This window comes from Balaenoptera physalus, assembly GCF_965194825.1.
Source record: "Balaenoptera physalus genome assembly, chromosome: 12".
Lineage (NCBI taxonomy): Eukaryota > Metazoa > Chordata > Mammalia > Artiodactyla > Balaenopteridae > Balaenoptera > Balaenoptera physalus.
In genome coordinates, this window is record NC_138897.1 from 14,045,047 (window position 1) to 14,072,896 (window position 27,850).

General features: G+C 35.2%; 2 protein-coding genes across 11 annotated transcripts in view; one reads left to right on the plus strand and one right to left on the minus strand.

Annotated features, from left to right (window-relative positions):
• RELCH (RAB11 binding and LisH domain, coiled-coil and HEAT repeat containing) overlaps positions 1 to 8,590 on the minus strand; it is a 121,199-nt gene extending 112,609 nt beyond the window's left edge. For all 10 annotated transcript variants that reach the window (XR_014251739.1, XM_082416915.1, XM_082416914.1 and 7 more), the window contains exon 1: positions 7,828 to 8,590. Coding sequence is in view for 9 of the 10 variants with exons in the window: in XM_082416915.1 (XP_082273041.1) it covers positions 7,828 to 8,347 (520 nt within the window). In the remaining variant the exon portion in view is untranslated. The remainder of the gene's footprint in view (positions 1 to 7,827) is intronic.
• A 230-nt stretch (positions 8,591 to 8,820) lies between these two features.
• Positions 8,821 to 27,850, plus strand: part of PIGN (phosphatidylinositol glycan anchor biosynthesis class N) — a 109,345-nt gene continuing 90,315 nt past the window's right edge. The window contains 8 exon segments of the mRNA XM_082417952.1: positions 8,821 to 8,984; positions 10,874 to 11,024; positions 18,548 to 18,796; positions 20,853 to 20,974; positions 21,585 to 21,683; positions 23,360 to 23,466; positions 26,397 to 26,521; positions 27,642 to 27,772. Coding sequence (XP_082274078.1) covers positions 18,576 to 18,796; positions 20,853 to 20,974; positions 21,585 to 21,683; positions 23,360 to 23,466; positions 26,397 to 26,521; positions 27,642 to 27,772 — 805 coding nt within the window. The 5' untranslated portion in view covers positions 8,821 to 8,984; positions 10,874 to 11,024; positions 18,548 to 18,575.

The following is a 27,850-nucleotide window of genomic DNA, read 5'->3' on the forward strand; positions in this document are numbered from 1 at the left end:
AGATGGTATAGACTGGCACAGACCTACTGCTGTTTTATCAGTTACGCATCTTTCCACAGCTACTCTTTTACCAAGCCCATATTTCTCTATTTTATTCATACCAGTGTGAGAGATCTGTCATGTAGCTTGCTATAATCCAAATATATCAGCTCTAGGACAGTCTTCTTGATCCTGTTATAGTTAAGTGTTATCTTTTGCTGAATCTTAGTAAATACCATTGCTGTATTCAATTATATCAGGTATTCATTTCTCAGAAATCTGAAGAATCTATTTTTAAAGTGAATTAGACAATTTACATTCAACTTGTTCAGATTTCCTGGGCAGATGTCCTTAGTTTGTAGAAACTATATGCATAGGCGGAATTAGAGAGTTATCGTGCTCCAGCGAAATGGGGGCCAGCAACCACTTTAAAAATTAATTGGAGGGAGGGAGACGCAAGAGGGAAGAGATATGGGGATATACGGATATGTATAACTGATTCACTTTGTCATAAAGCAGAAACTAACACACCATTGTAAAGCAATTATACTCCAATAAAGATGTTAAAAAAATTTAATTGCAGGTACACACAATGTTCACTGCAGCACTATTTATAATAGCCAGGACATGGAAGCAACCTAAGTGTCCATCAACAGATGAATGGATAAAGAAGATGTGGCACATATATACAATGGAATATTACTCGGCCATAAAAAGAAATGAAATTGAGTTATTTGTAGTGAGGTGGATAGACCTAGAGTCTGTCATACAGAGTGAAGTAAGTCAGAAAGAGAAAAACAAATACCCTATGCTAACACACAGATATGGAATCTAAAAAAAAAAAAAAAATTGGTTCTAATGAACCTAGGGGCAGGACAGGAATAAAGATGCAGACGTAGAGAATGGACTTGAGGACACAGGGAGGGGGAAGGCTAAGCTGGGACAAAGTGAGAGAGTGGCATGGACATATATATACTACCAAATGTAAAACAGATAGCTAGTGGGAAGCAGCTGCAGAGCACAGGGAGATTAGCTCGGTGCTTTGTGACCACCTAGAGGGGTGGGATAGGGAGGGTGGAAGGGAGACACAAGAGGGAGGGGATACGGGGATATATGTATACGTATAGCTGATTCACTTTGTTATACAGCAGAAACTAACACAACACTGTAAAGCAATTATACTCCAATAAAGATGTTAAAAAAAATTAACTGCAGGTACAAATTTCCAATTGTAAGATAAATAAGTCTTGGGGATGGAATGTACAGCATGGTGACCATAGTTAACAAGACTGTTTTGTGTATTTGAAAGTTGCTCAGAGAGTAGATCTTAGAAGTTCTCATACAGGAAAAAGAATTGTAACTTTGTGTGGTGATGGATGCTAACTAAACTTCCTGTGGTGATCATCTCACAATATAGACATATTATCAAATCATTATGTTGGACACCTGAAACTAATAACATGTCACATGACAATTAGATCTCAAAAAAAAGTAAATTGTAATATTGAAACAAACACTCATATGATAAGGGAGTTGAAGTAGATCAATCCTAAACTAACGCAAAACCCCCGAAAATCAACCCAAGAGGAGCTGTGTTCAAAATATGGCCAAACAGCAAAATATAATTCACTTAAGCATTAACAAGTATGTTTTTAGTATAAATAATTTAGAAACCACACTTTATCATCAACTCTTACAGTACTTATAGGTAGAAGCCAATAAAAACAACTACCTGAAAGAAAAAAAATAGACTATTAATATTTAAGATACTTCTCAATCCATATTTGTAATTTAGATATAAGTAGACTGTATTTTTAGATCAAGGTAAGTGTTCTTTTTCAGTTAATCATCCTAAAACCATGGGAGTTAAGGGGGTGGGCACAATTAAAAGCCATCATATAAAAACAAATTAACCGAATTTAGTTTCTGACCTAAATATACTAAACAAAATGAAAATTACACTAATCCTGGAAGGTTTTTTTCCAACAAATGTTTTTAAAAAAACAAGCAAAGAAACAGATAAGCATACATTCTGAAGATCATCCCTAAAGTAGAAAGTGTAAGTTTAATTTTTGACAGAAATAAGGCCTGTTTCCCTTGATTAATGCCCCTATCTTGCTTCCTTTTAAACTATGTACCACAATGGCTTGAAACATCATACTGCATTTTAAAATCTCTTTATTATTAATTGGTGAGCCAGATAATAGTAAGCACGTTCCCAGATGATGTTTTAAACAAGGCAAAACATAAAATAAACATTATCTTCTCTTTACCCTCATTTTCTTGCCTCTCCATCAAGAACATAAACTCAAGGACATACACTAAACTTCTTTTGGATTCCTACAACCCTTAGCTGATCACAGTTTAATAAATGTATTGATCAATGTAAAATATTGAATACCAACTATACTCGTCACTGTTCTAGGCAATGAAAATATCTGACGAAATTTCCACAAGAATTAATAAGTTTGAAGCTACTGAAAGGCATAGGCAAAAAGATGACAGTCATGTAAGAGATAAATTTAGGAATCTATATGGTCCAGACAATAGTAGGAAGTCTCATTCAGCTAAAAGCAGTGAACCTAATAAATTTTAGAAATATTCTGTTGATACTCTCTTGTTAGAAGCCAGAGGAAGCACTAAACCCAATTCCAACCTAACAGGGAGGAACTACCGTACTTTGTAAAGCAGAAGAGATGGGAACTCTGGAAGATGGTAATCATATAGCACAGGTGATACTAAGAAAGGAACAGAGCACAGTGAGATACGTACTCTTTCAGAGTTTTGAGAAAAGATAGGCAAGGTAATGAAACAGAAAATTTAAAAAAGGAGAAAGGTGACTCACGAAGTCTGTAGGCTCACAAGTTAAATTATTAAATTCAATCATAAATGCCTCTTGATAAGCAGCCTTACAAAAATTTGAAAGCATGATAAATACAGAATAAAAGAAATCCATCATTGAAAGGCATAAGTTATGTGACCACCTACTGTCTCTACAAAGAACTGGCTCATCCTAAGCAATGACAGACCAATTTTGATTAGAACTCTAAGGCTTAGAGTGGAACCAGCATTCCTCAGGATAAGATACTACAATCTGTTCAGTGCTAATCAATGGCATTGGCACAACTTTTATCTTGCAATCTAATTGGAAAGCAAAACAATTACCAAATTGGCTCAACTGGCAAAAATACAGGGGAAAATATATAATTAATGTGTGTATATATTCAAGCAACTAAAACGAAATACAAAAGATCTAATTAGTTTAACAAATGGATCTAGTAGGAACATCAAAATGATGCTGCAACAATTTATCAAACACTGAGACTTCATTAGAGCTCATTTTAAATTCTTCTACTGAAAACATCAAACTTATAAAGCTATAATTCTTTTAATTTTTGAATGTTTTATAAATATAGACTACTCTTCTAATCAAGAAAAAAAGATTAAATATAGTATGAAGACTTCTTACAGTATTTTAAAACCACCACTATACTAGTATTAACCGAGGTCAACAGACTTTTGGGTAAACGAATTAGTAAATCTTACAAAATTAAATTGCTTTTAGACATCCTTAAAGAAAACTACTTTTGACTACACATCTATTATTCTGAAGTATTATGAATTTTCAGATCAGACACACATCAATCAAAAAATACATAAAAACAAATAAAAATAATTTAATGTTTTAGATAATCCATACTATCAATCTTTATACTGTTTATAATGAACCAAAAAGTACTTATTGAGTATTATAAAGTCATAATCCAACTAGCAACAGCTGACATGCTAGAACTGAACACAGAGGACCTTAAAACAGACAGTAGTCTGGTCCTAAAGAAGGATTCATCCTTAGAATCTCTAAAACAGAATTTGTGTGATTAGGAGCTTAGTCAAAATCTTCAAAACATAGTACTAACCACAGTTTTACAGACTCATTTTAGCATTTATCTATTTTCTGACTGTATTAAGACATTTAAGTGCACTGATATTTTGACATACACAATGCACTTGCATTTAAGCTATACTAAAGTTTGTGCTATAAATATCTGCACATTTATAGGAGGAATATTTAAGAAATATTTCTTCTTTTTATGATGCCATCATAGGCCTAAATTTAAAAGCTAAAATTATAAAACTTCTAGAAGAAAATACACAAGAAAATTGTTGCAACCTTAGGATAGGCAAATATTTCTTATTTAGGACACAAAGAGCACGAATCATTAAGGAAAAAACCCGATTAACTGGACTTGATAAAATTAAAAACCTTTGTTCATAAGACCCATTATTAAAAAATGAAAAGGCAAACCATACTGGGAGAAAAAATTTGCAAAACACATACTTGATAAAGGACTTGGGTCCAGAATATATAAAGAACTATAACTCAATAACAAGCTGGGAACAGACATTTCACAAAAGATACATTAATGGCAACACACACACACACACACACACACACACACACACACACACACACACACACCCAATGGCAAAAAGCTCAGAAGAAATAGCTCAGCATCACTAGCCCTCAAGAAGTGAAAATTAAAACCACAATGAAATACCACAGCACTCTCACTAGAATGAGTTAAATAAAAAGCCTGAAAATACCAAGTGTTTGGGGGATGTATAGAAATTGAAACTCTCATACACTGGTGATGGAAATTTTAAATGATACAACCACTTTGTAAAAACAGTTTGACCGTTTCTTACAAATTTAAATATATACTAAGTATATGACCCAGCAATTCTATTCCTAGGTATTATCCAAAAGAAATGAAAACATATGTCCATGCAAAACTTATACAAGAATGTTCATGACAGCTTTATTCATATAGGCCAAAGATGGAAAAAACACAAATGGCTAACAGATGAATGGATAAACCAAAAAAGGAATGAACTATTAATACACATAAAAACATTATTTGGATAAATTTCAAAAACATTTTACTGAGCAAAGGAAGCCAGACAGAAAAGACTATATGCTCCGGAACTGCATTTATATGAAATTTTAAAATAGACAAAACTTAACTAAGGAAGTGGTTCTCAATCGGGGAAATTTTGCCCTCCCCTTCTTGGACAGTGCTGGTGACATTTTTTGATTGTCACAACTTAGGGAATGGGGGCGGGGTGGTTGCTACTGGTATCTAGCAGACAGAGAGGCCAGCGATGCTGTTAAACATTCTAGAATGCAGAGGACACTAACACAACAAAGAATTATCAGGCCCAAAGTTTCGATAGTGCCTAGGCCAAGACTGGAAAATTGTGTTCTACAGTGGTCAGTGATGGTCTTGGGATACTGAATGCAAAAGAAAATGAAAGAGTTCTGGGGACAATAAAAATGTTTTATATTTTATTTGAAGTAGTAATTTGTTTTCCAAAACTCATCACCCTGTACACTTGAAATGGGCAATTTTATTGTATGCAATTTTACCTCAAAGTTGATGGTAAAAATTACAGTGTCTGTCAACTAATATAAAGCTATATAAAACAGTTTAAAACAATTTTTGCTTTTTAAATTATATGGATAGAAAAGACAGAAAAGGCAAGTACCACTGGTTGGATTATGGATAATTTTGATTTTTTTTTCCCTGTTGCTCATTTGTTTTGTATTAACTTGAAAATACATTATCTAAAATATATTATCTAATTATATATTTTTGAGTTATACCCAAAACAGGTCCAATTAAATGAGGATAACAGAAAAGCACAACTGCAGATGAATATTTGATAGTAGTTAAATTTTGATTTTTGATCACAGGACTTAAGTTATTTAAAGAAACTATAAAAATGTATAATGCAAAGGCATTCAGAAGTCAATTTTTACTCTAAAACACCTCTATAATATTTAGTCTAAATTATAAATATATTTGTATATAAAAGGTTTTTAAGAGACATTTTCACTATAAACAGTGATATCACGCCATAATAAGGTAGGGTGAACAGGATAATAAATTCTTTTAAATTAAATAAAGTTATGAAGTAAGGAATAACCCATTTCATTATATTTATATAGTAGAAAAACACAGCAGATGCAATTTAATTATGTTCAACAACAGGCCAGGAACTGTACAAACTGTGAGTAATATAAAGATGACCCTCAAGAAGTGACTATCTAATGGAGAAAAATGATACTGTTAACAAATCAAATACAAAAAGTTAAAAGCAACGGTTGAGGTTTGAAAATAGTACAATGAAAGAACCAAACAACCAAGCCTGGAGAGTGTGGGAAACATTTACAAAGATGACATTTGAGCTGGGTCTTGAGGAAGTAGTAAGAGCTTATCCGGTGAAAATCATTGTTAGATAGTTCAAAAATCTGAAACCAAACAAAGAAAGCCAACCACCTAACAATTTTGTTACATTGCTCTTTGTTACATTTTATGGTCTTAAAGGTCAGCAATGAGCAAATCGTTTCCAGAAATGGAATATTATCCTATAATATTGAGCAAGGAAGTTACACCTGCTGAGAAAATTCCATATTCAAGAGAGAAATATGCTCAGTATTTACCCTGATGGAAAGTGCACTCTTTGCACTTTCACTACATCTAAGTTAGGAAATTTAAGTCTCTGGCACCATTTAAAAGTATAGACAAAAAATAATCAATTGGGTTACAATTTTAAAATTGTATATTTAACATTTGTTAGTAAATTCCAGTTGGCCTCACATAACACACAAAAACACCTCATACCATTAATAAGGGAAAAAAATCTAAGATGCCTCTCAAAAGGGGTGGGTCCTAGGAATACAGTATACATCCTTGACAGCACGTTTTAAAGCCATAAGAAATGCTTATAAATATATGATGAATGAAGTAAACGACTACTCTATACTGCTAACAATGATTAATTATAACAAGGTAAAAAAATTAATTCCTGGGCTTCCCTGGTGGTGCAGTGGTTGAGAGTCTGCCTGCCAATGCAGGGGACACGGGTTCGAGCCCTGGTCTGGGAGGATCCCACATGCCCCGGAGCAACTAGGCCCGTGAGCCACAATTACTGAGCCTGCGCGTCTGGAGCCTGTGCTCCGCAACAAGAGAGGCCGCGGTAGGGAGAGGCCCGCGCACCGTGATGAAGAGTGGCCCCCACTTGCCGCAACTGGAGAAAGCCCTCGCACAGAAACGAAGACCCAACACAGCCATAAAAAAAAAAAAAAAGTTAATTCCTAACTCAGGCAGAGAAAAAAGCCTGTGAGGTGGTGAGACCAGCAGATACACTGCAGGTAGAACTTGCCTAGCCAGCTCCTTAGACTTCCTGTAATTTTGGAAACCTACTGAAATTAAGGAACAGAAATGCAATTAAATTGAGTTTAAACAGAACAAATTTTATGCAACAGAAAACCTAATTTTTGAGTGAGCAAGTCACCCCAAAGACAAAGGGTCTTCAAGTGGATCTGACTTCGTGGAGAGAAATTTCCTATTCTTTTCTCTCTTGACTTTGAGTCAAATAATTACTGCGAACAATTTAAGGAACACTGTTTCCAGGTAGTGGTGATTCAGGGGATTGGAGAAAACGGAAAAAGGATTAAAGCGATAAACCAAGGTTGCAAGGGAGTCTTCTGGAGTCACGTAATAGCCAGTGAACTAGCCAGTGAACGCTGGCTATTTAGTAGATCCCGACACCAAGAGTGGAGCCAGGAGCAGGTGCAAGTCCAGCCAAGAGCTGGAGGCAGGCAGGCAGAGAACAGTAACTGCCAGATCCTTTTGCTTCCGCCGCAAAACATCACCCCCCGCCCCAACTCTCTAACTAAAATGTTCCTCATACTCAGTACCCGCCCGGAAGTACCCCCTCCCCACAACTACCCCTTGCAATCCCAACAGTCCAGCCGGAGTGACAGGGCTGTTGTTCACTTACTGAGCTGTCCCCCACCCGACGTAGTACTCGGCTCCCGACCTCCTGCGCCTCCAACGCCGGCTGCTCCAGGGATCCCCGGCGCCCCTAACCCCGGCGGGGTCCCGCTCTGCCTCTCGAAGTTGCCGGGATTGGAGAAGTAGTCGCGCAGCCGAGGGAGCTCGCGGCCGCTCTCTAACAGCTCGGTGTGCAGCTCCAGGGCGGTCAGCAAGTATTGATCGCGCAACAACTGAGCCGCGATCGCATCAACTGACAATCGGGCCGGGGTCTCCCCGGTGACCCCCAGTGCCACCGCAGCCGCCGACGCCTCCCCAGGGAGCCCTGGCCGTGCACTGCTCCCTAAGGCCACGGGATCCTGGGGCGATAGCGAGTCCGCAGAGCCAGGATCTAGGCCGACCCCGGAACTCAGCCGAAGTCCTGCCCGCCGCTCGTCGGTCGCTGAAACCTCGTCGTCGTCCTCGTCCGAATCACTGAGGAATGGATTCACGCCGCCGCCACCACCTCCAGGCGCCATCGCCGCCATCTTATACTGTCAGGAGCGTGGGCGCCTCCCTGTCTGGCTCTGACAGGCCGCAGCCTGAATCCCCACTAAGCCTCAGCGGACACTGGGCACCTCCAGGGCCCCGGATTGGCCACGTCCCGCCTCCTCACTTGGAGGAGACCAGGCCCAGGCTCGGAGGCAAACGGTGTGGAAGCAGCACCACACGCTGCCTCAGCCACAGCTGCAGCAGCAGCCCGGCTCTGCAGGCGTCTTCCTGGTCCCCAGTCTCGCGAGAAATGGTGCGTGCCGTGCCCCCCTCTTCCCGCCCTAGCCCCGCCCCCGCCCCGCCCATTCTCCCCACTAGTGAGCAAAGATAGAGGGCCCCGCTCCCCGCTCCAAGACAAAAATCCCGCCCCACTCCTTTTTGATTGGCCGAATGAGATAGGGGGCGGGGACTGGAGTTACGGAGGGCTGACCCAAGAATTATCGCGAGAGCAGCTTCTGGCCAGGTAAGTGTCAGGGGCGTTCAGTGGTTGAGGAGTGGTTTTGATGGTGGCTTAGGAACATTCTCTTGGATGTCCTTTCGGGAACAGAGGGGAACTCTGACCTCGAGCTGGGTCCCGCCTTCGCGGTGAGGAGGCCTCATTCCTGAGATCAGGCCTGACCTGTATAAGCCCAGGTAAAGTCCGGGACTAGTGGGGGAGAGGTGCGGTCACGCCCGCCGCCGAGCTGCTTCACTTTTCCTTAGCACGTTTCACTTTTTTTGCTGTGTGCCGCCAGTTGATGACATTTTCTCCGCACGTGTAGCAAGTGCCCAGGGCAGGGGCTGTAGTCAGAATGTGGCTTCCTTTCTCTTCCTTGCCTTCCCAGCCGTGTGCCAGTTTGCCCTGGAGGCCTAGGAGAGCGCCTTCTCGCCACCGAGTTAGTAGTGATAGGGCAGGATGCCATAGGGTGGGGTGTGGGAGATGGAGAGAGTAAATGGAAAATGGAACTCAGAGGTTTGGATTTGCGTGGATCAGAGAATACCCTGATAGCCTCGACTTCAATAGCAAACTGTTAGGATCTCAGGATTTAATACACAGGGATGCCTCAGAATATCAAATGCAGTCCCTCAGTGGAGGGAAAAGTAAACTTAATTCTAGAGACGTTCAATGACCCGGTCAAGTCAACTCCATCAATAAGTATTCAAAGAAACTAAAATCAGTTCTCATGTCCAAAGCCATTCTTTCTCCGCTATGCCTTGCAACATTTCTGACTTGTACATTTAGGCTGGAGTCAAGGTACTGACTGTGGAACTGAGAAATTGTTTTCAAACTTGGCTGCTTTTGACAGTTTTGATATCCTTTATCAAATGTTAGCACAGTATACTAAGTTTGGACAGTATACAAAGTATACAGTATACTGTATACTTTGGACAGTATATATATATTGGACAGTATACAAAAATGTTAGCACAGTATACAAAGTTTGCCACTTTTGTACTTTTAGATTTCCCTGTCATTCTGCATAGGTTCTTCCTTTAAGCACCAAAATAGAGGTGGCAATAATTATGTTATCAGGTAAGTTATGTTACATTGAAGCAGTAAAGTATCTCCTTTAGGTCTGTGGAAAAATAAAAATATAGCGTTCTTATATAGCCTTAGGTCAGGTTATTGGTTTACATGTCAATGTATGCCAACAGTTAAATGTCGGCTTTAATTTCAGTTTACCCAGGCTCAGTAAACGAAAATTTTCATTTGAATGAGGCTTTGGGTTTTTCGTTTTGTTTTTGGTAGAAGTTGTTTTTGATGTTATTAATACTAAGAATTCGAAGTATTTTTTTGTAGAACATTAGCTCTTAATGTTTGAATTCTAAATTTTTTTGTGTGTGAGCCGTATATTGAAGAAAAGCATGGGAAAAAAAATCCTGGATCTCAGAAAAATAATATCAAACTAGTCAATGCTGTTACATATTTCTTAGCTAAAAGGATTGCTGCTCCTTATTGAGTTTGCCAGAGAGACTGAAAATGGAACCAATTTCTGGAATGGAGGAGTGGAAGGGATTAGGGAATGGCATGGAAAGGGCATGATAAGAAATGGGTTGTTTGTATAGTACAATATTTCTATCTCTGTAATGGGGAGTTTTAGAAATCTTTTGTATTTAGGGTCCCTGCACTTAGGGTCTTCCCTTAGAGGATTGTGCTTATTAGGTTGAAGAGCCTAAAGTTCATATCCCAGTTCTGCCAATTATTTGCTGTGAGACTTTTAAATAGTTACTTGACTTCTCTCAGCCCTCATCTGTCGAGGGGATACTGAAAGTATATAGAATTAGGAATGTGCTTGTCACCGTACCTGGTACCTAGTACACAATAAATGTTATAGTCAGTTATCAATTAATGTAATACTAGTATATGGAGAACATTTGACAGACTTTTAAAAATAAAGCAAAACAAACCCGTTGTCAATTGTTTAGTAGCTACAGCCAGAAAAAGCAATTAAGGTGGCCCCAAAGGGAATATCTTTAATTTAAGGTCTGATTTCTAAAATGAAAGTTGAAAATATCAATAGATTTAAAATATGTTTCCTCAGAGAGTCGTAAGAAGTTGGATGTAGAAGTCCTTCCATGATTAGCTTCCTATAACACGTCTGTAGTTTCCTGATTCTACTTCGTATCCTATAATCATGGACTTGTTTATGTGACCTTCCAAGCCCGTAACAAATCAACTGGCCAGTCTTCTCAGTAAGTACTTTTCTCTTCCACAATACATAGAGGTTTACTTACCAATTAAAAATGTTTAAGAAATAGCACATACTAGAATATTAATAATTGCTGATCTCTACTTTTAATAATTTGCTGTTAATATTGTTGAGAAATTTTCTTTCTACTTAGCAAGATCTGCATTAATTTGGTCTTTACAGCTAATGTTTCACTGAATAATATAGATAGTCATTGAAGTTTGTATCTTAGTGATGAAGATATAAAAGATCGCTTTTTTCCGAGCACTTAAATCATTTTCATGTTTAAAACATTATTTTTTGCTTTAGTAGTCTTAAAATAACCACAAGTAATATTTTAAATGCAAGTGTTTCATTGACTTAAAGTTTTATAAGTATCTAATTTTTATACATTTTTATGCATTCTAATTTTTTAACATTTTTTTCAGCATGTGGTAAACATCCCACAGATATAAGCTAAATAACTTTTATTGATACATGGTTATGTGTATTTTAAAATTTTTAGTAATTATTCATTTATTTTGGTGGTTTCCAAATGATTCATCCGTGACGAAGTTTTCTTTTTCACTAAATCTGAATAAAAAGTGATTTTTTTAAAAACAGAAATATTAAGTAATAATATTGCTTAATTACATGTGCTTAGCAATAATAAAATAAGTAGCGTGCGAAGAATGATATTTTGGAATCACCGAAATTTTATGTATAGTAAATGACTTAAACATAAAAGTTGTTGTGGTTGTTTATAAGGATCCTGAATCTTCACAGTTCATGCGTATGTTCTGGAGGAGGAATAAATAGAGAAACAAGGCAGCCTCTAGTGGCTATCCTGCATATTACATTTACCTTTGAAATGATAATTGTAAGTCATTTATTAGTCCTTAGTAAGTGCCCAGGACTGTGAGGAGTGCTGGAGAAAGCCTGTCTTGCTGTCCTGGAATCAGCTTTAAATGATAGAGACAGACATTACTACAAATAGTCAGAGTCATAGCCATATAACTGGAAACTGAAGTAAAGGTTTTGGCTTCTGATTTGGACTGCATAGTCCCTGAGGAAGTGATGCTTGAGAGTGCAAGGTAGGGACTTGACTAGGAGCCCACTGTCACTATATAACACAGCTAGATTTTTATGTTGGCTGTTACAGCTTCAGGGTCAAAGTTCTCAAACACAATTTTTGTTTCACTACTTCAATAAGGTTTTGGGTAGTGGAAAATTTGTATTATCCTTTAACACATAAACTTTGAAACTTTATATAGAAGAGTTGTGTAATAGCAATGGAGAAAAGAAAGAACATAAGTCCAGGGAGTTATTTGTAAATACAAATGAAAGTGAGAAGTGGTATACATATTTCCTTATTTATCAGCATGAAAAGGAGAGTACTCATGTTTCCATGGTAAAGAGGAGTATTTAAATCAGTGTGAGCTTCTGTACATCTAGATATATACAGTATGTACTTTAGTTGTAAATAGAGTTTAAGATCTAACTGAAATGAATTAAGTACTTGAAAAATGGCTTACTTTGCATAACTAAATATGATACCTGATAGATGGGGTCCTGAGCTAGAGGACAGAAAAAAGGATAAGTGAATAGAATATTATGAATAATTTTGGAATAATAAATTTGACAATTTGGATGAAATGGACAAATGGACAAATTAAAAGATACAGCTACCAAAACTCACTCAACAAGTAGTAAATAATCGTAACATCTCTCTGTATATGAAGAATTTATAGTTAAAAACCTTCCAACAAAGAAAACTCTGAGCCATTGCTTTCATTGGTGAATTCTGTCACACAAGAAAGGAAGAAATAATATAAATTCTACACAGACTCTAACAAAAAATAAAAGAGGTAACAGCACTTCCCAGTGCATTGTCTGATACCAAAACCAGAGAAAAAAGAAAATTATAGTCTAATATCTCTAATAAATATTACTTCAAACTGCTAAATAGTATTTCAGGAAATAAAATCCAATAGTATATAGAAAGGATAATACTTAATGATCAAGTGGGGTTTATTCTGGGAGTGCAAGCTTGGTTTAACGTTGGAAATTCAATCAGCGTAATTCACCACATTGGGAGACTAGAAGAGAAAAACCGAATGATCATGATCATCTCAATAGATGGAACAAAAGCATTTGACAAAATCCAGCATACATTCACAGTTTAAAACTCTTTGCATATTGAGAGTAAAAGGGAACTTCTTTAACTTAAGAAAGGGAATCTACAAAACCTGGAAAACTGACAACTTTCACCCTAAGACTGGAAACAAGGCAAGGATTTCTGTTGTTACTACACCTATTCAACATTATACTAGAGGTCCTAGGCAGTACAACAAGCGTGAGACATAAATAAAAAAGTATAGATTGCTAAGAAGTCGTTTTTTCACAGGTGACATAATTATCTCTTTAGAAAATCAAAAGGTACCTACATAAAAGCTACTATAACTAATAATTTTTCAGTGTTGCAGGATACAAAGTGAATGTATAAAAATCAGTGGTAATTTAAGAACTACCAAGGGGAAATTGAAATAAGAAACACCATTTACAATAATATCAAAAATGAAATATGTAGGGATGAATCACAGAGGCATGAGGAAACTTTTGAGGGTTATGGGTATGTTAACTATCTTGACTGTAATTATTATACACTTTAAATGTATACAGCTTATTATAGGCCAGTTATGCCTCAATAAAGCTATAAAAATGCTATAAAGAATATTATTGGGACACTTCAAAAATTTGGAGTATAGATGGTAGATTAGATAAAAATACTGGCGTTGAGTGTACTGAAGTTGATAACTCTACTGTAGGTATATATGGGAATATCATTATTCTCAGGAAATAAACACTGAAGTATTTAGGGGTAAAGGGCCATAGTGTATGTAACTTATCTTCACATGGTTCAGAAACAATATTATGTGACACACACACCCCCCCCAAACCTCCCACCCGCGCACATGGGAGGGGTAAGTTAAAGAGGTGAGACAGGGACCAGAGAGGCAAGAGGGAGAAAATGATAAAGCAAGTGGGAAAAATGTTAACGTTAGATGTATATGGCTAAGGGGTGTATGGATGTTCATACCACTATTGCAGTTTTTCTCTGAATTTGGAATTGTTTGGAAATAAAAATGTTAAAAATCTATACTAAAGTGTTGTCATTTACAAAAATTCCTTAGGTGGGACACAAAATACAATTGCCAAAAGAAAATTAATTGAACTTAATCAGAATTTAAAAGTACTGCTATTTGAAAAACACTGTTTAAAAAGTGAAAAGGGAAAAAAAAGAGGATTAAAAAAAGTTCATTAAATGCATGAGAAGTTGCTCAACGTTATTGGTCATCAGGGAAAGGTAGATTAAAACCACAATAGGTTACCACTACACTCCCACTAACTAACTGTAATTGAATATACTCAAGAGTGGGGGGAAACATTATAACAATATATAAGAAATTATAAAGCACATTATACTTACTATAAAAGTAAATTCTAAAACGACATTTATAGCCAAATTATAGATTGTCAATAAAGTTTTAAAACACTTAAAGACATTACTTGTAGGTGTCTTAAACAGTTTGGAAAAAGCTTGGCAGTTCTTTTTATATGTTTAAACATCTGCATACCATTTAACCCAGCAATTCTAATTCTGCATATTTATTCAAGAGAAATGAAAGCATATATTCACAAAGTCATTTACTGTTCATAGAAGCTTTATTTATAATAGCCCAAAACTGGAAACAATTCACATATCCATCAAGAGGTGAATAGATAAACAATTTGTAGTATATCCATACAATGGATCCTTCTCGGTATTAAAAAGGAACAAACAACTGAATCACAGCCGTGCATGAATCTCAAAAATGTAATACTGAATGAAAGCAGATACAGTAAAGTACATACTGCATGATTCCATCTCAGTGACACTTTAGAATGCTAAAAATTAATCTTGCATCACAGAAGGCAGTGATTGCTCATGGTCAGAGCTGTGGGGACGGGGTTTGACTGCAGAGGGACATGGGGGAACTTCTTGGAATGATAAAAATATTCTATATCTTGATTCTGGTGGTTGGTTATATGAGTGTATATATTGGTCAAAACTTATAAAATGTAAAATGTCCATTTTTGTATATAAATTATACTTTAATAAAGTTGATTGAAAAATTTAAAAATAGATGCCATTCATTAGAGTGCGTCAGAAAAAATTTAGTAAGACTATTGACCTTAGAATAATTAACTCTAAATAAGTGGAATGTATTATAACAAGAACCCTTATACTCAAAAGAAAAACAACTGTATGAACTAGTGGTAATTTTTATTTAATATGCATATATTAAAAAATGGTTAAAAACATACATTAGTAGGTAATTTTTTGGATCTGAAAGAATTATCACAGGGCTCCTTGTTAGCATTGAAAAGTGGGCTACTAGATATTGTATTTTTGCATACATCTTTTGATTGCCTAATATCCCACATATCTTAAAAGTCTTTCCTTGCTTTGGCTGGGTTCTTTGCCTCGTTCTTTGTGGTCCTCCTAAAACATGTGGTCGTGCGTATTCAACACGGACGTGTGGTCCATGTCTATTCACTTTTCTAATTCTGTTGCTGAGCATAATACTTGCAAAATAGTAGGTTTTGAATAAATGTTGTTGAAGTAGGATTCATTTTAGCCAAAATTACTTTGCCATTCATTTTAATAAGTTCCTTAAAAAACATTGATTGAGCACCTACTTTCTCAGTAGGTAGGACATAACAGTGGTGAACAAGATATCAATCTGTGTCCTTATGGGGCTTATATTCCAGTGGAAGAGGATCACTAAGTAAATTTCAACAATAATACAGAGCGTGTCATTGTTTAAATCAGGGAAAATGAAGAAAGGGTCTACTTTAGGGTGGTGTAGAAACCTTGAGGAGGCGACATTTGAGAAGATGGTGTGAAAAATAAGAAGGAGGCCGCCGTGGGAAGAGCCAGCTGAAGAGCCCAGAGATAGTTCACTTGGAACTGAGCGGTTTCCCTGGATGCAAGACTTCCAGTGCCCAAAGGGGGGGGGGCGGTGTCCCAGGCACAACAGCGTGGTCCAGCTGCTCCACTGTGCTCTAGGCTCCAGCTCTTCTTGCTTTCACAAGGATTTTTAACTCCTGCAGTTACTCCACCTTTCTGTTGCAGCGTTAATTTCTTTCTACATTTGAAATCATTCCTCAGCACACAGATCTAGTGTCTCCTAGCTGAGGAAAACCCTCTATTGGCCATACATCAATTTTCATTTAAGAAAAGAACTTTTCTTGAGACTTAGCATTCTCCCAAAGAGCTGTACTCATCCCACTGTCTTTCCCTCCCTGACCTCCCATTTACTTTCGAGCAAGCACGTTCATGGGGCTTACCTCTCACTACTCTGTTGAAATTCCTCAGTAAGGTTAACAAGGACTTCAGTTTGCTGCCCTGCTCTTACTCCAGTCTTTAAGTGTATCTGATAAAGTTGACCACACCCTCCTTTCTTGAAACACTGATATTAATAATAATTTCTGTGTGTGAAATCTTGTCCTTTAGAATATTCTGCTAAACGTCTCCTTTTTAATTCATCAAATTTAGTTTGTTGTACTGTGTGTATTTGAAGTGATGACTTTTTCTTCAGGAGGGCTTGTGAGATAAGCAAGAGAAATATATATTGCAAGTGTTTAATTAATTTACCATTAGGAGAATCAGTATTCAGCTGAAACAATTATTTCCATATATAGCATATCAAAGGCCTTAAAGATGTTCATAGCCTTTGATTCAGTGACTGTACTTATAGGCAGTATCTTAAGCACATAATGTGAAATGTCTGAAAAATTAACATAAAAATTATAAATTTAGATTAATCACATCAATACTTTTAATAGTAAAAACCTGCTTAACAATATGGGGGTGATCAGGAAAATTAAAATGCACCCATAGAATAGAGTTATGGTAATGGTAAATGATGTGTAGGAAAAGGTGGGTTATTTTTTTAAATAACAGAAATATTAATGTATAATAAAGGAAAAGATCTATATAAAATTGTGAGCCTCTATAAAAATGTAGATAGGATAAAAATTGTAAGAAACTGTGAACAGATTTTTCTTTAGGTAGTAGAATTGTAGGTAATTTTTCTATATTTCCAAACTTACCACAGTGATTTTATTTTTATAATCAGATTGCTATTATTAAGAAGGGAGTTGCTATGTAGTCAAAGCTCATAAGGAAAATACATATTTATTCTGAGAGTGTTGCCTTAGATTGCAGAATAGCATCTACTCAGTAAGGGACTTTTATAATTTGTGGAATATCTTTGATATTTAGTTGACTCTTGATTCTCCCAAGAAAAAAGTGGTCCATAATTTGACCATTTTCTCTATTTTATTTTATTATATGCTTGACTTTGATAAGGTTTCTTCCCCAATGTTTCAGTGTTTTTGCAGGATATTTTGCCACCCTTTCCTTTCATAATGTACTTCTTCAGGCCAGGAAGAATAAGATGTATCTGTAATTAAATTAACTCATCTTTAGTGTTTTTCAGCCAAGCGTCACTATGTGTAACTAATGCAGTTACATTACAAGAAGGACAAGTTAGAGTACTTTGCTGTTATTTGTAATCTGGGGAGAGATTCACCAACAAAAGCAAATTGTAGACTGGCTTGAAAAGCACTCCCATGGACTCCCATTGATTTAGGCAGTCAATGGTATATTTAAATGTGTTATTTAAATGTTTCACATTGCTTAGTTTTCCTTCCCTAAGTATTTGTAAGCTCATCAGATTTGTGACTGTGTCACTTTGGTGGTCTCTGTAGTTCCCCAGCACATAATTATGTGCTTAATACGTGCACAGAACATTTTTACTGAATGAATGAATGTAACCCTCTTCTTTTTTGTATTGGTTCAGGGAACTAAAATAAAGTGTTCCGTTAATGAGTGTATATCTTCTGAAGCAAAGATGAAATTTAACTACTTTTTCCTTCCCCTACTAAATGGACAAAATGCATGTTGTCTGCTCAACTTGGTGATAGTCAAGAGAAGCTAAAACTGTACTGAGCTGATAACCAAAAGTCAAAAAAAAAAAAAAAGAAGCACAAATAGTTAAATAATGTTAAATTCTGAGAATATCAATGGTTGTCACATGGGTAACCAAGACCACCATGAGTTATATTTTCTATTTTATACAGGATTTGACTTGACTGAACCCTAACTCATTTTAGGACTCATTTAATTCTTTCTTTGTTTTTTGATCCTATGTTAGTTTTTATGAGCTTAGTATGCATTTAAGTTTATTATAAATAGTTTATTGGTGCTAATTACTTATGATACTTGAACTTTTCTTTTTGCTTGAGTGTACTTTATCATATATTTTATTTCTATAATATCTCATTATTAAATAATGCTTGTTACCATCATAAATGAAGGTGAAGCTGTGTTACGTAATATTTTAAAATATACAATCTATATGTAGTCATCAAAATAAGTGAAAATATATATGATTGCACTAAGGCTTACCCAAATTTAATTTTGTTCCCTCTTTTCAGTTTTTCTTGAAGATTAGTTACACGGGATATGCTGCTGTACATTATTTTGGGATTGCTCATACATTTGGTGTTCTTCGCCTCCATCTTTGACATTTACTTTACATCTCCTTTGGTTCATGGAATGACTCCTCAGTTTACGCCATTGCCTCCCCCAGCGAAAAGATTAGTGCTCTTTGTTGCTGATGGCCTGCGAGCAGATAAACTTTATGAATTAGATGAAAATGGAAATTCTAGGGCACCATTTATTAGGTAAGCATGTCAACTGGTACAAAGACATCTCTGGAAAATGTTACACTAATACTGTTTATCTCACATTGGGTAGAGGAGTGATGATGAGAAAGAGAATAGGGCACATATATATTGGCCTTTGCCATAGAGATTAGCAAGTTTATTTCCTTCTAGGAGTTATTTCTCATATTGTGGAAGTTGCTATCAGGTGAATCGAAATGAATGACCTTAGCTGCTTGGCCTAACTTGTCCTAATTTCTGAAACCTGGCTTACAACTCACTACTATATTGTCCTTTTCTTATTAATGACAAGCATATATATTAGTGAATTGCCAATTACAAAGGTGTTTCACTAGAAAATATAGACTTCAACTCAAAACACATCTTCTATAAAATATATGAAGCCCTTCCAAGTCTATATCACTACATAATACAATTTTGGATTCTATTAAGTGGCTTTGAAAAGAAATATTTAATTTTTGGGGCTTAGGGGACTCCTGCAATCAACTGTTCTTTTTCTGATTCATAGCAAGCCCCTCAAAAGCCCTTCCGAATGCTGTTATAGAGAGATTAAAACTCAAATTCAAGTGGAAATTTATCTAAAATCGTCTCTCTTTCTCCTGCCCCTGTCATGATTTCTTTCTATCTCTTTACCCTATTTCAATTTTCTTTATAGTACTACTTAGCATGTGCAACTTCCACTAAGTCTGGGGCTTTGTTTTATATACCACTTTATCTCTAGTTCCTAGAACATATAGGCAATTAATAAATATTTGTTGACTGCTAGAAGAATGAATGAACCTGAATTCTATGTTGAATTTCCAGGAATAAATTTATGGTGCCTCAAAGAAATGCATAATATACTAAAGTATGCAAATAAATGAGCAACTCAGGGCAATAGGAAAATATGAGTAGGAAAATGAGATCAAGCCTGGGTTAAGTTCAGTACACAACAATGTGTAACATAAATTTCTATGAATAGTTTAAAAATTGGGGTGATATATTTGGTTGAATTTCTTAGTTGTCAAAGAAAGGAGAGAAATATAGTTCATTGCAAAATTAATAAGATATAAAATATACTGGTTGTTAAGGCAAAGGCAAGGCTTTCTGGTACCACTTGCTTCTCCTTGGGGTGTTACATAGAGGGCAAAGGGCTCACAGTTGATGCGCCTTGTGTTGTATGCCATTCTAGCTTCTTCTAAACCTTTTTTTTGAAAGGTTTTATTTGTTCCTCACTGTTTTTTAAAAAATATGATCTGATCAAAATGTTTTCAACAGAAGTATCCACATTTCTTTATACCTCCCTCTCTCTGTTGGAGTTCAGTTTCCATTACATAACTGAAGAAGTTAAAAAATATTTCTCCCTCAGCAGGTGGTTCAATGGTTTTTTAAGCCTTTTACTTTTTATGTATATATTTGACCAAAGTTGGTTTTATTATGAGGTGTCAGTATTAAAAGTATCTAAACCAGCACTTTTACATACTTTTCTACAGAACATTTTGAGAGTTGAAAGTTTATCTTGAAAGTTGTTACCAATGAATTAGTGTTTTATAACTTGTTGCTCTGCTGGCCTTTCACCTGCAACAGCATTACTGATAGTTTTGCCTTTTCCCCCAAATTTTGCAAATCACTGTTAGACAACTTAAAGAATGTTGATACATTTTAGCAAAAGAAATTTTGGCCTGTTTTAATCTCAAATTTAGGAAGATAATTTAACCACCATCACACCTAATAAAATTTAACACTGACAGAATAATATTGTGTATATCAATGATTTCTTATGTAACATACCATTTCAATACTTTGTGGCTTTAAACAATAATGGTGTATTTTGTCTTGTGATCCTGTACAGTGGTTGAGTGGTTCTTTGTCTCACCTGGGCTTTCTTGTGCTACTGAATCCAGCTGGTGGGAGGGATAGGACAGGGCTCAAGTGGGATCAGAAAGATTCCTTTCCTTCTTAAATTTTGACTCATTCTTTTGACTGGATTCCTTCAGTAATAATCTTATTTTTCTAAAGCCTTAACAGAGCATTTGATCATAGTCTATGTTAACTATTCATCTGTAACATCTTTTAGGAATATCATAATGCATGAAGGCAGCTGGGGGATATCTCACACACGTGTGCCAACTGAATCTCGGCCAGGCCATGTAGCCCTGATAGCAGGGTTTTATGAAGACGTCAGTGCAGTTGCCAAAGGTATTGTCTATTTAGATGATTTTATCACATGAAAAATTTATTGCAAAAATATTGCTTCTTTAACACTGAATCATGACACAAAGTGAAGTATGTTTTGAGATACTTTTTTTTTGGCCATGCTGCGTGGCATGTTGCATCTTAGTTCCCTGACCAGGGACCGAACCGACTCCCCCTGCAGTGGAAGCATGGAGTCTTAACCACTGGACCGCCAGGGAAGTCCCCGTTTTGAGATACTTTTGACAAGTATTTTAGCATGCCTAACTCACATAAACACACACTGGGATTGACTCAAGAATTAAGCTTTAGCTTTTTATCATCCTGTGCTATTGATAGAATATGATTGGATGGATTCATGGATTTCCTAGATCTTAACACTCGAAAGGTCAAAAGTGATTCTATATTTTAGTAAGAAGTAAATTATCTATTGTAAGCTTTTTAAAAAAATTGTAATATAATACATGTAACAAAATCTGTTATTAGTTTTGCATTTGTTCTGCAATTAATCCTCATTGTTATTATTTGAAAAATACTTCTTTAGGGGTTATACTAATATTTCATCATGTATATATTACTTTTGTCATTGTTTGCTTTTTTTCTCAATTACCTGAAGGATGGAAGGAAAATCCTGTAGAATTTGATTCTCTTATTAATGAAACCAGGCACACATGGTGCTGGGGGAGCCCAGACATCTTGGCTATGTTTGCCAAAGGTAAAAGTCATTGATTATATTTCCTCAGCTTTAAATAGGCAGTAAATGAATATGGTAATTTAAAATATAGACTATATTTTATTGATCTTGAAATACATGTTTTTACATATTTAACATCTCTGAAATAAGGGTGTATATTACAATAGATAGACATGTCAGTTTGATTTTTTTCCTTCTTGGTTGTACTTGAAATGTTGAATTATACAGTTTTTAACACCTTGGATTCGATGAAATGGTATATGACTCTTAACATCTAACAGCTTTTTAATCTTGGGCAAGTTAGATAATTTCTCTGAATTTCAGTTTTCTTTTCTGTAAAATGTGATAATAATAATAATAATTTCTATCTTCTAGGTTTGTTTTGGGGATTAAATAAGATAATTCATGTGAAACATTTAGCAAAATGCTTATTATGATGATGATAACTCCTCATTGTGATGATGATGTAGATGTCTGGTTCATTTTACTTCGATAGATTATTACTAAGAAGTTAGTAGATAGTCACATAAAGATTTAAATGTTAAAATTTATATTTATAACTTCTATTTGCATATATTCAGGATCATGCCATTTGGATTTGTTGTATTTCTGTGCATGAATCTGCAAGTATTAGAACATCTCTTGATTAGAAAATTCATTTACATTATTTTCTAAAATCAGTTGGATTCCATTTGAATTTTGTAACATTAAATGCTTTTTAGTGAGAGCATTATGATCATTTCACCTAATGAAAAGGTTTACACTTAGTCAAGAATATAATATAATAATTGTAATTACTAAAGATTATTATATGTCTCAAAAGCAAAACAGATATTCAAACTTTTCTGTATGGTAGTCACAGAACATTATTATGTAGAGCAGGTCAAAAAACTCATACTGCTTGCCATTTATATACTCCCTTCTTTGGAAAGCAGTTAAGATTTTTGGGGGACTGGTGGTGGTGAGGATGGATTAAGTTGCTATGGCTACCAAACTTACCTCCCTATTTCTGACTACAGTTGATAGGACAGGACACCTGAATTGGAGATAATCGAATAAGAATGTTCCATTTCTTATGGCAACCCACAGACCCACTCAGATCTTTACTTAGAATGTGGGAAGTAGAATGGCTGAACAGTAGAATAGTATCATTAGAGCTAAGCTGATATTATAAGAGATTTGTCATTATTTTGTTATATCTCTTACTTATGACCTGTAAGAGCGTAACTCAGAAATTCACTAAGTTGATTAGATTCTTAATAAAATCCTACAAATGTGTAAGATTAATATATTTGTTGACCCTTTCAAACTATTTGGCAATAAGCAATATTTATTCTCTTATACTGAGAAAAATGCACATATTTTATGAATAAAAGAATTGAAATATTTGAATTTTCTTCTTGGTTAGGGAATTTTGTAAAACAAATGATTTCATCTATTTTAGATTGTACCATCCTTAGATGCACAAATTCTTTGAATAGTTTAATCCTTACAGGGAGACAAACTTTGGTGTTTACTTTTGTGCTGTCGTGTATTCATTAGCACTGTGACTTTGGCAAGTTAATTAACTCACTTGTAGTGTATCTGTAAAATTGGAATATGTTACTGTGAGAACAAAAACAACAGCATATGTTATAGTATAAACTATGGTCCATGGCAGATCATTAAAAATTTTTTTCTCCAAATTTCCTTTTCAGGTGCTAGTGGAAACCATGTTTTTGCACATAATTATGACGCTTACAGTGAGGATTTTGGTGCCCAGGACGCAACAAAACTGGATACCTGGGTTTTTGATAGTGTGAAGGTACGTGCTATTGAGTGGCTAATCTACAGCACACGTATTTGTACCTAATGTACTAGAAACTGATTTGTTAGTAAATGCATCTTAGTTTATTTTACTTGTATGAACTTGAAAGTTCTTTATTGTAGCATACTATTTTAAAAAGACTGGATTCTAGGAAATTACACATTCTACAATAACCAATTAATAGAAGTTTAAAAAAAATAATTAGAAAAAGTTAACTCTGGGCTTCCCTGGTGGCGCAGTGGTTGAGAATCCGCCTGCCAATGCAGGGGACACGGGTTCAATCCCTGGTCTGGGAGGATCCCACATGCTGCGGAGCAGCTAGGCCCGTGCACCACAACTACTGAGCCTGTGCTCAGGAGCTTGTGAGCCACAACTGCTGAGCCCGTGTGACAACTACTGAATCCCACGCGCCTAGAGCCCGTGCTCTGCAACGAGAGAGGCCACTGCAATGGGAAGCCCACGCACCGCAACGAAGAGTAGTTCCCACAGCTGGAGAAAGCCCGTGCGCAGCAACGAAGACCCAGTGCAGTCAAAAGTAAATAAATAAAATAAATAGATTTATTAAAAAAAAAAAAAGTTAACCCTTAAATTCCGTGTTTCTGACAGTAAAATGAGCCCTTGGTTGGATTTAGGAAACCTGCATTTCTTTCCTAGTTTGCTGAATCATCCTAGGTAAACCTTCTTGATCTTTCATTGACCGTAGAACCAGCAGTCTCTTACAAGTAGTGGGACCATGTGATTTGTGTGAAAGTCTTCTGAAAAATGCTGTTCAAATCTAATGCATTTATTGTAACATAAAGTAGATGTTTAAAAAAATTTGTACTTTAAAGAAAAATTAGATAAGCAAAAACAAATTCACAAGTTAATCATAATAAAATATTTGAATTTCGTTAAGATATCGAGTTTTTTGGACTGTTTGTTAGTGACAATCATCACAGCTTTACCAGGAATCCAATAGAATTTATATTTTCAAAAATTGTGTGAAAATCTCAGCTGTGGATATGGGCTCACTCCTTTCTATCAATCTATTCCTTCTCATCTCCAAATTATAACTCATAATTCATCTGTTGTAAGAAGCATTCATTAATTGACCCTTAATGATTCTTCCTTTTACCAGTAGTGTCTTTGGACTGACATTGCAGACTTCTCCATAATGTAGTCATTTTTATTGTTTGTTTGTAAACAGTCAGTATGTGTCTGCATTTTTCTTTGTATTTACTTATCAGGAATTAAGTGCTCAATGTGTTCTTTGATAAACCCTATTTCTTTTATCAGAATATTTTTCCTTGAAGCTTTCTTTTTTCATTTAACATATGCTTTTGTCAAAAGGGAAAACCTTCAAGTTAAATAAAATCTCTTCAAAAAAATAATTAGCAATTTATTTTGCTATCACTTCTTAATATAATTGACTTATATTAGTATCTGCTTAAAGGCCTTTGGCTTCTAATTTCATAAACATAGCCAAAAATGTTCCAAAATCATGGATTTGATTCCTTGTGGTTAGGCAGATATTGCTAATGACTGGCCTGATTTTATGCCTTTTTTACTTTACTTCAACGCTGCTAGTTGGTGATATGATAGTGACCAGAAAAAAAATTTGCCTACAACTTCATAAGATATGATAGAGACATGTACATTAATCAAGTAATAACAAAAATATGAAATCATCAACAATGGTAAGTGGTGTGAAGGAAAAATGCAGGGACTAAGAATATATCTTTAGAAAATTCTGATCTGAACTAAACAGTTAGAGGAAGACTTTCCTGAGAGTTTTGAGACAGTCTCTGGAGAAGTATAGGAGACAAAGAAATGGATGGGTCTGGATTGCATATAGAGAAGAGTATTTCAGGCCAACAGCGTTATGTAAACTTGGGCCCTGAAAGGAGAGCCAGCATAATGGATTTGGGGAACTGAAAAAAGGTGAGGTTAGCATGGCAGCAACACTTACTAGAGCACAGTCTGAGATCAGGCTAGAGAGGGAGTCAGGGGTCCAACCTGGACTTTGTGCCCTGGCCAGAGACTCATGCTTAATTCTAGTCAAACGGTTTACAAATATATGCCAATTTCTACTCACTTTTTAAAAAATTGTGGTAAAATATCTATAGCCATCTCCTCTATTAGGTCTTCCATGACTTCCCTTTGCTTTACCCCACTTCCAGTTTGCCTTAGAGAACCCTCTTCTATATTCCCTTAATACCTCTATCTTAGTACTTTATTATGCTATGCTGTAATTTTTGATACATTGGCAACAATTTCAATCCTATGGGAAAAGAATCTAAAAAAGAATGGAAAAAAAAAAGATGTGTGAGGACTAACTGTTCCAATACATCCCAGAGGATTAAAAGGAACTCTGCTTTCATTTAAGCTTACAACTGCCTATATTATAAGCCATTGGATCTAACAAGCATTTCTGTACTGTTTATGCAAAAAGGAGGGGATTTAAAAACAAAACAAAACAACAAATAAAAAAACCCAAACAATTTCAATCCTATATACATCTTGTGGCAGAGATACTGTCTTTTTCACATTGTTAAATCTAAATTCCTATCATGGAATTGTCTGGTACATAGATACATGATTAATTTAGATTAAATTCAACTCTGTAATAGAAAAAAAAATATTGCTTAGAAGTTCTGTCTCAATAAAAGATAATGCCAGAAGTAGGCAGCCCAAGATTGATGCAGTCCAAGATTGCCATAGTAGTTCCACAATGTCATTAAGACCCAGTCTCCTAAGTTTCTCTTCTACCCTCAGAGCATGGTTTTAGTACAAGTATTTTGTGTTGGTAGGTCCTGAGGACAAATTTAAACAAAATAGGATAATTTAATTTTATAGTTATGTATAAATTTAATTAAATGTTTTCATTGGAATTACTTTTTAAATAAAATAAATGAACTAAAATTTTTTAACTGATTTGTTACATATAGGAATTCTTTCATGCTGCCAGAAACAACCAATCTTTGTTTTCTAAACTAAATGAAGACAAAATAGTTTTTTTCTTACATTTACTAGGAATAGATACAAATGGACATGCTCACCGACCATCGTCAAGGTAATTTAAATGCTGTGTTTAATTTCATGGTTTTGAGGGAAACACCTGTTTGAATTTTTTAAATATTATTATAATGTTTTCTTTGTAATGATCACAACAGAACTTATATTTTAAATAACTCTAAAGTAGAATAAGTTCTCATTTATATGAGATGTAGTATGATATAGTGGCTAAAATCACATATGCTGTGACCACACTGCACATTAATATAAGTAAAATATATCCTGTATGTGTATTGCATATTCTTCATTTATCAGGTCAGAGAGAAAAAACTTATATTTTAGAAGTATTTTAGTAAATTTTGAAATAAAAAGCATTTTTATGGTGTTAATATTTATATCACAAAAAGACGTAATTAGCTGTTCCTTATGTTCCATTTAATCAGTGCTGTATGTAGCAGATAATAGTATAAAGTTTTGTATATGATGTTTCAGTAGTACTCCTTATATTAAAAGAGCGACTATTTTTCTCACTTTTGCAGACCATAAGAAAGGAAGAATTCATGTTATACTTTTATTCTTCATTTTGAATTTGATTTAGATTAGTCTAACTAACTGTAAAGCCTATTGGTTAGCTGCCAGTAATGAATACCTCATGCTTCCCTTCTTTAACACAATGCATTGTCTTAAGTGATAGAACTTATACCAAACCATCCTTGTTCAACTGTATGGAAAGCTTAAATATAGTTTGTTCAAAACATATTATATTATAGTGTTTTATATCACAAACACAGTAAGGGATGGAAATATTCTATAGTTGAAACAGTGATGCTTACCTATTACTAATGTGGAAAGAGCAATATAGTTTACATTATGAGAGGCATGAACTTAAAAGTCATCATTGTTGCATTTGAGACTTAAAAAGTATTCCTTAATATCTATTTGCTAATCAATATCTTTTTAAAAATCATTTTTGAAAATGATTCCAGATTTTTTTACTTCTTTAAGAGGAGAAGAAAATTACTTTTAACACTCTAAAGAGCTCTGATTTAAAAAAATATTAAAGATGAGATCTAAAAGTACTTCAAGGTACTGACTTTATAAGTTCATGTTGAATAAATTTGATTTTCCCAAATTAATGTAATTAATATAATTTAATTTTCTCTTCTCTTTTTAAACAGGGAATATTTGAACAATATTAAAATAGTTGATGAGGGATTGAAAGAAATTGTGTCTACTCTTAAAGATTTTTACGGAAGTGATGGGAAAACAGCATTTATCTTTACCGCTGACCATGGAATGACAGACTGGGGTTAGTCTGTTTCTAAGTGATATATACTTTACGATTAAAGTAGTGGTAAATGTGGCTTGCAAATATCTTGTAATGTTG